Source organism: Zootoca vivipara, chromosome 1 (genome assembly GCF_965207765.1).
Source record: "Zootoca vivipara chromosome 1, rZooViv2.hap1.1, whole genome shotgun sequence".
In the NCBI taxonomy this organism is placed as follows: domain Eukaryota; kingdom Metazoa; phylum Chordata; class Lepidosauria; order Squamata; family Lacertidae; genus Zootoca; species Zootoca vivipara.
The window spans coordinates 42,628,793-42,641,351 of record NC_142582.1 but is presented as its reverse complement, the minus strand read 5'-3'; the positions used below and the strand labels follow the sequence as shown (position 1 = coordinate 42,641,351).

General features: G+C 44.1%; 1 protein-coding gene across 4 annotated transcripts in view; it reads right to left on the bottom strand.

Moving 5' to 3' along the window:
* HEG1 (heart development protein with EGF like domains 1) overlaps positions 1 to 12,559 on the bottom strand; it is a 59,456-nt gene that overhangs the window by 6,861 nt on the left and 40,036 nt on the right. For all 4 annotated transcript variants that reach the window (XM_035129394.3, XM_035129367.3, XM_035129385.3 and 1 more), the window contains 7 exons: positions 9,944 to 11,347; positions 8,917 to 9,033; positions 8,691 to 8,810; positions 8,171 to 8,250; positions 7,393 to 7,451; positions 6,200 to 6,360; positions 4,338 to 4,472 (listed from right to left, as the gene is read on the bottom strand). In XM_035129394.3, coding sequence (XP_034985285.2) covers positions 4,338 to 4,472; positions 6,200 to 6,360; positions 7,393 to 7,451; positions 8,171 to 8,250; positions 8,691 to 8,810; positions 8,917 to 9,033; positions 9,944 to 11,347 — 2,076 coding nt within the window. The remainder of the gene's footprint in view (positions 1 to 4,337; positions 4,473 to 6,199; positions 6,361 to 7,392; positions 7,452 to 8,170; positions 8,251 to 8,690; positions 8,811 to 8,916; positions 9,034 to 9,943; positions 11,348 to 12,559) is intronic.

Sequence of the window (12,559 nt, the reverse complement as noted above, 5' to 3'; positions counted from 1 at the left end):
GGAGGAGGCATGGGCTGGGCATGATCAGCTTTTCAGCATTTGTATCGCCAGCAAAATATCATGGTTTGGCAATATCCTGCAATGTTGAGCTGAGGTGGTTTCACCCAGGCTGGGACAATGCAGCATTTTTGCGCCACTCAGCTGTGGGGAGGGAACGCCCCCCCCCCAGCTGAGACGGGCCCGCTTGCATGTGGACCATCGGGGCTCCTTTAACTGTTCACTGCGGGGAGCTGCAACCATTCCGCTGAACAATTTTACAGAGCCCCCACCCCACTGCCGGCTTGCAGGAGCCAGCACTGGGCTGGGGGCTCCTTTAACTGCTCGACTGAGGCAAGGGCAACTGCATACTCCTCCTTCAAGTATTGGCGCATCGCTGATACAGCTTGTTTCTCCCTCTGCATCCTATGAAGGCAGAGAGGGATATATCGCTGGTGAAACTGCCGCAGCTCCTGAGTCCCTCTGCTAGCAGCACCTGCTGGGGGAAGGAACTTTTGACTCCCTCCAGCAGACACTGCTAGCAGAGGGACTTGGGAGCAGTGGCAGTTTCACCAGTGATATACCGCTGAATGAAACGCACATCATGATCTGCTCCTCATCGATATATCACCCAGGCCTAGTTTTTTCAATGGCTGGAGGACAAAGGGTTTAGGTATCATCACTATTCCTTTGCTAGAGTTTCTAGAGGCTGTTTTTGGTTTACAGATTTACATGTCGTTTCCGCCTAATAACACATATTTATCATTCACAAGGTCCCAGAAGGCATAAGAAACAAGAGGCAGAATGCATGCTTTGCATTCAGAAAGTCCCAGGCTGAATCCGTGGCATCTCTGGGTAAAATGATCAGTTAGCAGGTAACGTGAAGAACCAGTCCCTAGGAACCCAGAGACCCACTGCTATTCAGGATAGGCAATGCCAGGATAAATGGAGAAATAGCCTGATGGTATAAAGCAGCTTTCTATGTTGTTTCTAATACTTTAATCTGTGGCATTCCTGTGGATTAATAGTGACCTCTGCTAGTCAACTGTTTTAAATCCATGCTGAACCAAAGACCCATCCCTCTACATTTCAGGGGGTTTAAGGGAATGAGGCCAAAGCCATTCTGAAGACTGGAAAAGGCGGGGGGGGGCATTTGCAATGAGAACAGCAAAAATTCAGGAAACCTTTACCAAGTAGTGAGGATTTCCTCCTCTCCCCTTCCACTGAACGAAGCAGAAGCACTGCTGCAAGTATACAGCAACAGTGTGGAGTAAGCAGTGGAGCCTGCATTGTCGTTCCTATGCAAATACAGGGCTTTTGATGCTATTTGTTTAAATGCTGCATTTCATCTTTATGTTATAAATTAATTGATTCTGTTATTTATTTAGTGGGACCAAAATTCAGATTGTATTTTCTATCTTTAGTTTTCAAGGAGATGACAATCCTCTTTGATTGTTATTGGTCGCATTTATATGTGGTCTACGGAGCTTAATAAAGATAAGGAAGGTAGGAAAAGTTAAATATGAAACTCGCCTGCAGCTTTCCAGTTCAGTTTTGCTGAAGCCCACAAGGCTAAACAATTTGCACACAGTGTTTTTAAGTTAGGCCCTACACGTTCCTTGTAAAGGTAAAGGGACCCCTGACCATTAGGTCTAGTCGTGACCCCGTCGCAGGGATTCGAACCGCCGACCTTCTGATCAGCAAGCCCTAGGCTCTGTGGTTTAACCCACAGCGCCACCTGCGTCCCTATTGGCAAACAATTATGTGGTGTTCTGGCCCTGCCCTTTATGCATCATCCATAAAAGGAACCCCTCTACTATTCAAGTGAGCAGCTTAGAACAGTGGAATGAGCAAGTTAAATAAATTGCTGCTATGCTTGATGGAAGGCACGGGAGGTTTGGCACCTTGCCTCCACCCCTCTGAGAATGTATAAAGCGTTAACTCCAAAACATGCTATTATCTGAAAGCCAGAAACCACTTCCCCCCCAACACTGAAACACATCTGGATATTTTTTCTGCTGTGCAGAAACCCCAGCCACCCACCCACTGTGTCTAAACACAACCATTTTCAAAATGCAGGACACATCAACAGAACACTTGAGATCCAGAACTCAAGACAGATAAACAGGCAGGTAAATCTGCATCTGTTAGACAAGTACAGCCAAAGTTTAGGTTGATTTTCATGCAGAAAATCTCTGGAACCAATGACACTATAAACTTGGCAGGGAGGTTCCTTATTAAGAGTTGGCCGTGCGTTGTTCTTCACCAGCCAGCCAGCTAAAGCAACTCTCTCTCTCTCTACTGTTCCCTGATCCTGCATAAGAGTCATATACACTCCTCATTCGTTCACTTGCCCTGGCAGGACTTCAGAAATCTAGCTCTGGCTCCTCCCCAGGTGCCACGAACTCCTGAAAATTGCCAACAAAGAGGGCATCCTGGACCATAATTCAGCCATATCTCCCAGTTTTGCTGGGATTACTAATGTAGGTGTCCCCAGAGCTGGTCAAGGACACAGCTGTTGCTTAATGGGGTGCTTGTGTAGGAGTTCCCAACCAATCTAGAGTGCTGCAGAATTTAAGTTAAACCAAACTTGGTGTTACTGCACTTAACTCTGGCCTGCTCTGGTCAAGAGAGTTTCAGAGGTTTTAGCAAGTGGAACTGCAGGTTGTCCAGTTTGTGGCTGCTGCCAGCAAAATGACTGAGTGAATTGGCTGATTCACTCCTGTGTCCATGGAAAGGTGAGAGAGGGTTCCTCTCAGAGGATGGGTGGAGGAAGAAGCCTTGATGATCTTGGGAATGGAGGGGGGGTGGAACAAGAAGGGGGGGTGGAAAGAAGCTGGATGGGGATGGGGATAGAAGGATGCTGGATGGCCATGCAGAGAAGAAAAAGAAGCTGGGGGGGGGGGTTATGGGGGAAAGAAAGAGAATAAACATGTAAGTCAAAGGAGCTGGTTAGGGAAGAGAAAAAGAAGCACAATATCCCAAGTGCCAGGGACCCTACTCCCCAGAAATTGTGGGGTATCTGTGTCTTTTAAAGTAAAATTTATTTTGGGATTGAGGGGCCTTGAAGCATAGGAAGAGTGCTGTCTTGGTTTTGGGCTCCACTGATTTGCTAAATCGCAAGTGAATGTGAGATTCTACAAGAGGTTTTAAATTTTTGTCTTTATGATAATTTGTTTTATAATTTTACTTATTATAGATGAAAGCAGATTGTCAAAGTTTCCTATTCCAATGTTGGAAATGCTCCGCGTGAACAAGGCAACCCTTTCAGGCTAATACTGAAGGTGTACTGGTCAGGGGGCGCGCCCAGAGTGTGCAGGGAACCAAGGGGATGGAAATCAGCATCCGTGTTCATGTTTGAACCTCTGCAAATTCAAACTGAATGCCTGCAGAGAGCTACAGAAATAAAATGAGGGTTATCTCAGAGTGAGCACAGATGTCAGATTTCCAAAGTTCTTCTGTCTCTCCATGTTAATTAATGTCTGAGGTGTAGACCAGGCATCCCCAAACTGCGGCCCGCCAGATGTTTTGGCCTACAACTCCCATGATCTCTAGCTAACAGGACCAGTGGTCGGGGAAGATGGGAATTGAAGTCCAAAACATCTGGAGGGCCGAAGTTTGGGGATGCCTGGTGTAGACTAATGGAAGGCCACAGCGGCTACTTCCATTAACAGAAAAAGTGAGGTCATAGTGCTGAAATCTAGACAGGATCTAGGCTTCATCCACATGGCTTAGTTAGCATGGAGCAAGAAGTTCCTGAACAAGCAGTGGGGATAGTATTTTATTTTGGACTGAACTGGATTCAATCTAAAAGATGTCCAATAGGGTAATTAAATGCGATTGGATCATGTTTCTAAATGTGTTATCTACTTTTCAGGATGAAAAAGCAATTCACACTTTGGGTCAGCTCAATTGGAACATTGTGAAGGATCCACCAAAACAGCCTGTGAATAAAAAGCAATTATCTTTTTTTTGCTTCCCTTGGAGATCAGACAAAACAGAGACAGAAATAACCACACTATGTCATCTCTAAAAACTGAACTTTTGCCACAGGCATATCAGACCCCTCCCTGGCCTGCCCCCTTTTTATTCTTTTCACTGGATATTTCTGGCTTACACAGCATGCTGTGTAAAAGGATAATATTATTGCTGCACTGAGAGCAAGCAAGAGACCATATCCCCAATTTCTACTGTAGAAAAACGAGCACTGGGAGAAGGAAACCTAAGCTTTTAATACTTATTCACAGGGCTTAGCACACATAGAAATACAAGAAATCACATTGATCTGCGGAATATCCTTTGAACTGGAACCAAAAGATTAAAGATGAACCCCAGCGATCCAGCTGCACAATGCATAATACCTCTGCAGGAATGATCCAGTTTGTTGTATTTGAAGTATCCAGCCTGGCACTTGCAAACTGCAATGCCGTCCAAGTCTACACACACAGAAGTTTCTTTGTCGCATTCCGGATCTTTGTGTTTACACAGACCGCCAACTATTGTAAAATAAAATAAAATAATAACATTGGGAAGGTCATTAACTAGGCATAGGGAAAGTGCACCTTCACTGGATTCTTTCTCTACAAATATCAGGACTGGAATTAGATATTTTGTGAGCAAGGGATGGGGAAAACCTGTGGCCCTCCAAATGTTGCCAGACAACGGTTTACACCATCCCTGTTCATTGCCACAGGTTCCCTACCACTTGCTTGACCCTTATTGTTCCCTTTTGAAATGCCACCATTGCTAAGGTACCAGGCTGTATGGCTGTTGTTCATCTCTGAATGAAAAAAACTTAACCAGCTGATCTTGCTAATCCAGTATCCAAGCATTTCCAGTGTGTTGGTAATAGCTGTGTATACTACTAACTACACTTGTAATTTTTAGATCTGTGTTGTGTGTTATTTGTGCATGATTTTAGGCCAGCGTAGACATTGCTCATGCCCATGCCAGCGTAGACGTCGCTGAGACAAAAGTGAAAACGTGCTGGGAATGTGGGCTTGGGAGAGCACAACTTTGACTGAGACTCTGTCCTGCCATGTGATGCCTAAAATCTTCCTAATAAAGGCATATGGAACGCATTGAGGTGTCACTCTTGGCAGGTGTAAAATGGCCATGATTCACTTCCATAAGGCAGCGTGCTCAGCATGCAAGCCTGGTAGACCTTTATCTTGGTATTGGTCATTAGCATCACACTCTCCCATACCTTGTTGAAGAGGCAAGCCATTGCCATAGATGTCTTCTCAATACAGTGGTACCTTGGTTTACGAACTTAATCCATTCTGGAAGTCCGTTCTTAAACCAAAACCGTTCTTAAACCAAGGCACGCTTTTCCCTAATGAGGCCTCCCACCGCCGGTGCCCTTCCACCGTTCAGATTCCGTTCTTAGACCGAGGTAAAGTTCTCAAACCAAGGCACTATTTCCGGTTTTGTGGAGTTTGTAAACCAAATCATTCTTAAACCGGACTGTCCTTAAACCGAGGTACCACTGTATGCTTGTCCAGTTCACATTGATGGAAAGGTTGCTGGTTATGGTAGAGCCCATTTTCTTGTATTGGTAATTTAACTTTGTGGTTTTGTGTTATTTTGTGTTTCCTCTGTGCATCCTTAGTGGGTTGGACACTGAAATACCATTTCCCTTGCCAGTTCTGACTGTGATCAGGTGTTGTTGTTTTTTTTAAAATCAATTCCCTTCTTTTCCACTAAGGATTAGCATCCTTGAAAAATCTAACTGTTGGACAAACCTTGGTGTAATCTAATCAATTTGAGGATCTATATTATTATTAGTAGTACTACTGTTTTATTTTTAAAACCTATACTGTCAACTCTCATCCTATGGCTCTGAGAAGTGTTGCCCCGTATCTTTGACAGGTTAGCACCATGTGGTCAGGATTCCATGCTGCGCCTCTGACATGAAAAGCCTGTACACAAAGACCATAATCCCACAGGGTGTCCCATATTTTACTTACAAGAAAGTTTTTGTAGGGAGGCAAGCTTCTCACACATGTGAGAATGAAACCTTTATTTTATCCTATAGAGGCTTTCAATAGGCTTTCTGTTTCAGTGAAACAAAGCTTTTCAAAGAGAGGTTTGAAGAAAGCAAGCTTTTTAAAAAGAAAAAAAGAAAAGACAGAATGTTCTTTTGAAAACTTTCTTTTTTAAAAAAGAAAAAGAAAAAGAAAAAAACAACCTCAAAGCACAGTGTTTAACCATGTCTTTTTACCTCTGTGGAGCAGTGTAAGCTTAGAGATGAACTGGCAAGTCTGTGTGGGAGCCTTGCACGCTCGAATATGGCTTCGCACGGTGCTAGCAACCTCAAAAAGGGTGACGTTGGAGACTAAAGAAAAGGTGCTCAGGACAGACACTTGCATGATGCCCGACTGCCTGTGGAAAGAGCGAGAAAATGCAGTCTGCATCATCATTCTGCAGTTGTAGAACCACGACACTTATTTGAGAATGGTACAAATATCATACACACAGCATGAACGCATTTTCCTAGTCTTGGCTTGGCAGTATCTGTTTGCCTGTGGTGCTTTATATCAAAAGGGCAGGGAGGCAGTGCACTCCAGAGGCTGCTAGAGTCAAAGTGCCCACTGACCCTTCTCTAGGCAGAGCTCCTACCACTTTTGCAGGTGCCTGGGGGAAGACTAGGACCATGCCAAGGACCTGACTATAAAGCCAATGCTGGTTTTGCTAGAAAATCTGGCATGCCTGATTCCATTAAGAATCTTCAGAGCAGGTGCATTCCTGTGACTTAGCATGCTGGCTGGAAGCAACATGTACATACTGCAGGGAAGGGTTTAGGGTTTGTTTTGCCAAATTGCACCAATTCCATGCAACATAAAGAAGCCACGGGTTGATCAAGGGGAAAGGGGAAAAGGGCTTCTGCTCCTTTAGAGTTGTGTACACGAGAAAATTTCAGCAGTGGCATCTTTTATTACTCAGCATGATAAACTGCTCCTGCCCAAATTCCATCTTGTGGTTATCATTTATTATTTCTTTAGCAGCATCAATGTGTGTGACATTTTAAAGGGTAGGTGAAGACCGCAGACTGTATCAGAGGGCTTCAATCTTCAATTGAGGTAAAGAGTGAACTGACAGAAGGAGGTGGGGAGAATCAGGGAAAGAATATGTGTTATTGCAGTCTCTCTTCTTCCCAATTATTAGTGGCACAGTGCCATGGGTGGGGGGTGGGAGGGACTGTGGACTACATATCACAGTGTAAAATTGTTTTTATATGTGCTGAAAGAGTGGCTGGAGAAATCCAGCCGGATGGGTGGGAATTATTATTATTATTATTATTATTATTATTATTATTATTATTAGAATAGCAACAAAAGCTATAGCTCTGGGGCAAGAGTTCAAATCAAAGCCCAGCCACCAAAAGTGATGGTTTTACTGTTTCATGAGCCTTACCTGGATGCTTTAACAGTGGAAGTGTAATAGCCTGGCAATGTTGAAAGAGAATTGTTCAGCTGAAAAGAAAAGAAAATTGAACAGACATTGTATTGTTTTCGTTTGTTTGTTTGTTTTGCAAATTGAGCCAGAAGCTCCGAGCTTTGCCATCATGCCATGCATCCCAACCCAACTGCACCAGGTAGCTGGGCTGCTGCTGCTCGCTTGGTGTGGCCTCTCACCACCATCCCCCGCTCCTCCTCTCCCTGCCTGCTGTGTCCAAGGAGGTCCTGGTCACCCACAAATAGCAGCACGTGGGGAGAGGAGAGAGGAACTTGGGCCACCTATTGCAAAGGAGAGGCATAGGCATAGGCATGGGGTGGGTGGGTGTTTGCTGGGTGCAAGTGTGCTGTTGCAAGGGGCCCACACAAATCTGGAGCTGGCTCTGCTTACACCTTTGAGGAACAGATGGTGCTTCCTAACTGTGACAGTTCCGAATGCAAGCTCATGGGTCACGAGAGGAAAAAGGCAAGAAGCAGCATGATGGGCAAAGTTGTCCACAGTGGAAAACTTTAGGATGTGCTGGAGAACTTTCTAAGATCAATCACAAGTTTAAAAGACAACCTCTACTGTGCTGTAGGGCAGGCAAAGGTGCCAGCCATGCCCCTGATAAGAGAGCCTTCTGTAAAAGAGCTGGGAAAGGAGAAGAAGCCCCCTTATTTCTTTCAGCGAACTGCCTCCTTACAAGCTGCCACTGTCAGTTAAATGCTATGCTTAAAAATCAACTTTTGACACTTACCATGTTCATAATAGCTTCTTCAACTTGAAACTCTGAGTACTGCCCTCCAGTTGTGTTAAACTGGCCAACAAAGGTTCGAACTGAAGGCAAGAGGATAGTTTGTTAGCCATTTTAAGGGTTAGATCTCTCTCTCTTTCACACACACACACACACACACACACACACACAAACAAACACATTGAATGCCAAGGAAACCTAACTTTTCTCCACAACAGTAAAACCTGTCTTTTTATTTAAATGGAAGCTTTGTTTCTAAGGCCCAAACTAGACATTATACACAGCAGAACATTGTTAACTGCCAACCATACATTAATGTTAAAACACAGGAAGCTGCCTTATAACAAGTCAGGCGATTGGCCCATCTAGCTCAGTATTGTCTACAATGACTGGCAGTGGCTACTCATGGTCCTCCAGCCATTGTTGGACTGCAACTCTCATATTCCCTGACTATTGGCCATGCTAGCTGTGGCTGATGCATGGTTGAATCCAACAACACCCCCAGTCCCTTCAGTTCTCTTACCTAAATTGCACTTTCCTTTCTCCATCTGGTAGCCCAGGGAACACGTGCAATGGAACGAACCTTGTGTGTTAGTACATGTGGCCAAGGCTGGGCATGGATTAGACAGACACTCATCTACATCTGAAACAGAAGGGAAAAGCCACAGCCTTTAGAATGGAAGTCCACCAACCCACTTTTCACTGCTGTAAAGCATTGATGTAAAGGGCTGCCATTATTCATTCTTTACCTGTACTGCAGTCCTCTCCCTGCCAACCAGGTGAACACTGGCACTGGAATTTGTCCATCAAGTTATCCACAATGCATTTCCCATTATTAAGGCAAGTCTCTGCAGTGCATGCATTAGCTGTGAAATAAAACATTTGAAGAATGAAGTCAGGATCAACAGATGTGACCAAATTCACCTCTGAACCAACCCCCACATTCAACAAGCAAGGTAGTGCGCTGCACCTTTCACTGCATAGACTATATGCTGCTGGGGTGATCACTCTCCAAAACCATCCAATGAATGGCTACTGTTGGTTTCCCAAAACACATGGAGAACTAGCTTTCACTCATCCTGCTGATCTGACTCTCACTTCTGGCATTCTGAAGGTGGGGTACCTGTGGAGCATTACCAGCAATGGGCACCTTCAAGCCAAAAAGAAGTGATGCGCTTCACAATGTAGCCCTACACCTTAGAGACAAAGCGCTATTCAGCCTACATCGTAAATATAATTTTGTGCAGCAGGCAGGCAGAGTGGAAAGGGCTTCAACCATAGGTCCTTGCCTTGCTTAAAAGCTGGAGAACTAAAGGAGTAAAGGCATTACAAAAATAACTATAGTACATAAATTATGCCACAGATGCAAACAAAATTACACTATTGTACAACTGGGACCTGCAACAAGAGGTTGCATTGTAGAGAGCTCCAGGGTTCTAGAGAGATGGGATAGCCATGCCCATTTTTCTGCAGATTCCATTTTATTATTCTACACATGATCCTTCCTCCATCCCAACAGACATTCAACCTTGTGTGGACACTGCTGGGTTGTTTTGAGACAGGTGTTACTGTGTCCCCTTTCAGTTTCGTCCCCTATAGATGCTTTTTTTGATTCTGAGCTCTGGAGTAGATGTTTTTTGCAGAAATGCATAACCACTTAAAAAAGAAGAAGATAATCTACCAAATGAATTCCCATCCAAAAGTACAATGATACAGCACCATTAAATCCATTTTTCATGTTATAACCATTTCCATCATTTCTCAGAGAAGGCTTACCTTTTCCATGGGAAGCTGGAAATGTCCTTGGACTTCCTACCCATGCAAATGTAGTGGCTTTGGTGGGAACCGGTGAAGCAGAAATAGTCCCTGCAGTGGTTTTGCTGGAAGGAAACATTTTGGGAGGGTGGGCAGTAGTGGTTCTGGAATCGGTGGTTTTAGAAGCAGTTGTAGTGCTCGTTTCCATTCCTTTTGTGGGAGTTCCAGTGGCATAAGATGGCATCTTGGTGGGAAGGGGAGGAAGTACTTTCTGAGGCTTTGTAGTGACCACATCATCCATGCTTGATGCCGACGTAGGCAATCCTAGTTTCGTGTGTGCTATATTCACAAGGTTCTTTCCTGTGGTTACCCCCACCAAACTGAAGGCATCCTCTAGAGTGGTTGTATATGGCAACAAAGCAGTTGTTGCTTTGGCTGTCTCTGAAACCGTGGTACTCTCAGCCCTGTATGTGGGAGACATAGTCGGAACAGGAGGCATTTTTCCAACCCTGGTCCCTGGGAGAGAAACATTTTGCCCCTCCGAGCCCTTGGTTTCATCTAGGGATACTGTCATAGGTAACAAGTGGTCTGTGAGCAGTTCAGTAGTTTGGGTCAGAATAAGAGAAGATCCTGTTGTCCCCAGATCAGTGCTGTCCTTCAGCGGGTATGTCTCAGTCTGGCTGCTGAACGGCCTGTTGGAACTTCCAGCTGTGGGTGGGTCTGTTCCAGTTGTCCCCTCAGATGCAACCACAGAAACACTGCTTTCCAAAGGCTTGCTAGGCTGCAGCAACGACGGTGTTGAGGAAAGAGGAGGCAATAAAGATGAGGAAGGGGGCAGCGTGGGCATTGCTGTTGGAGACTGCCTGCGTAACAAAGTTGGCAAAAGTGTTTGAGGGGATGGTGAAAGCAGGGATGGGAAAGCAGAGGAAGACAATGGAAGAGGGGATTCTGAGGTTGAAAACAGAGTTGGCAGCTGAGTGGGTGGAAGTGAATCCTGTTTCAGTGACGCTGAAGAGGAAGGTGTAAATGATAAGCTGCCAGCAGGTGTCAGTTCGGATTTCGAATATAACTGAGTTGCATGCAGCTCACTGACTGTGGAAGAGTAGGCTGGTGTTTTCAGGGCATGTACAGACAATGGTTCTGTTGACGGTGAGGAGAAACCCATGTTGCCGGAGGACATGTTGCTTCCTCTGATCTGGGTCACAGAAAATGAGGACCGTGCTGACTCTGAAGGGCTGGAAATTTCTGCATAAAAAGTGGAACTTTCTGATGAGTCAGCAGATGTGCTGCTTTTTGGAATAGACAGTAACGTCCTTTCTCCGCCCCTTGTGAAAGTGGTTGAAATGTACGTGCTGTCAGTATGAGAAACAGAGATTATTTTTCCAGTGTCAGTGCTACTCATTGGCTGGTAGTCTGTTCCAGTGTCTAAAATACAAGCAAAAATTATTATTAATTCTTAGCATGAAATTTCTACTGATACAGATTGGGGGCCCCCAAAAACAGTAATTGTTTCAGATTCCATATGTAATAAAATTTAAACAAAATTAAAACAAAAAAGTTCCATAAAAGTTCCTTTTTTATTAAAGCCTCAAGGTGGCAATTATAGGTAACTTCCATTATCATTTTATCATTATCATTTTATATGAATTCATGGCCATGGGAGGTTTGATGGCTTACATTACAACTGTACACAGAGAGAAAAAAATCCTAGACAATAATCATGGTAGGAAGGAATACAACAACAATTAACTAAGAAAAGCAATAGGCTAGGTCTCTTCTTGCTGATATCTTCTTGTTCTTACTGAACAAGACTATTGAAGTACAAGTGACTATTGAAGTAACTCACAATATTGGACTGAGCTTCTGCATAAAATGAGCTGTAAATGCATCATTTTATGTTGCCAGCCGATAAGAGATGGTGAGTAAATATCATTAAACCAAATGGGATTTACTTATGACTGAACATGCATAGGATTAGGCGTTAGACTGCAATGCTATACATGCTTATTCGGAGGTAAACCCCACTGGGGGTTAGACTCAAGGAAGTGTCCACAGGATTTCAGTACAAAACTAACCTTATCCCTTTACATTTATTGCTTCATTTCGCTTTTCTCTTACTCACTTTTTAAAAAGTGCCAAGGATAGCTTATGACAATAATGAATAACTCAAAACAAATTCCTTAAGTACAATTCACAGTATTAAATCCAAACTTTTTTTCTTAAATCTCCTACCTAATATCAGCAGTTACTTCATCCTAATCTCCTAAAGATTTGGAGAAATGTTTTACAGTGCTTGAGCTATGGCTCTGAAATTGGCAGGCTTTTCTGGGAAATAAATTCCAGAGCCTTAGGGCTACTACTGAAAATTCTTTCAGCTCTTCTAGTCCAGAATGCTCCCAGGTGGGGACCTGGTGAACTCACAAATCTGTCTATTCTCCGAGGTCACCCTGTAAGGGCCACTTTCAGAACAAACCTTGGTTTCAGCTTGTTGCTTGTGCAGAGTGAGATATAACCATGAGCACAGGTTTGGACATATCGAGAAATCAAACCATGGCCTTGTTCACAACAGCAGTAGGACTGCTGTTTGCACTAAGCTTGGCTTAGTGTTAGTTGTGGATTACTGTGGACATCCAGCAA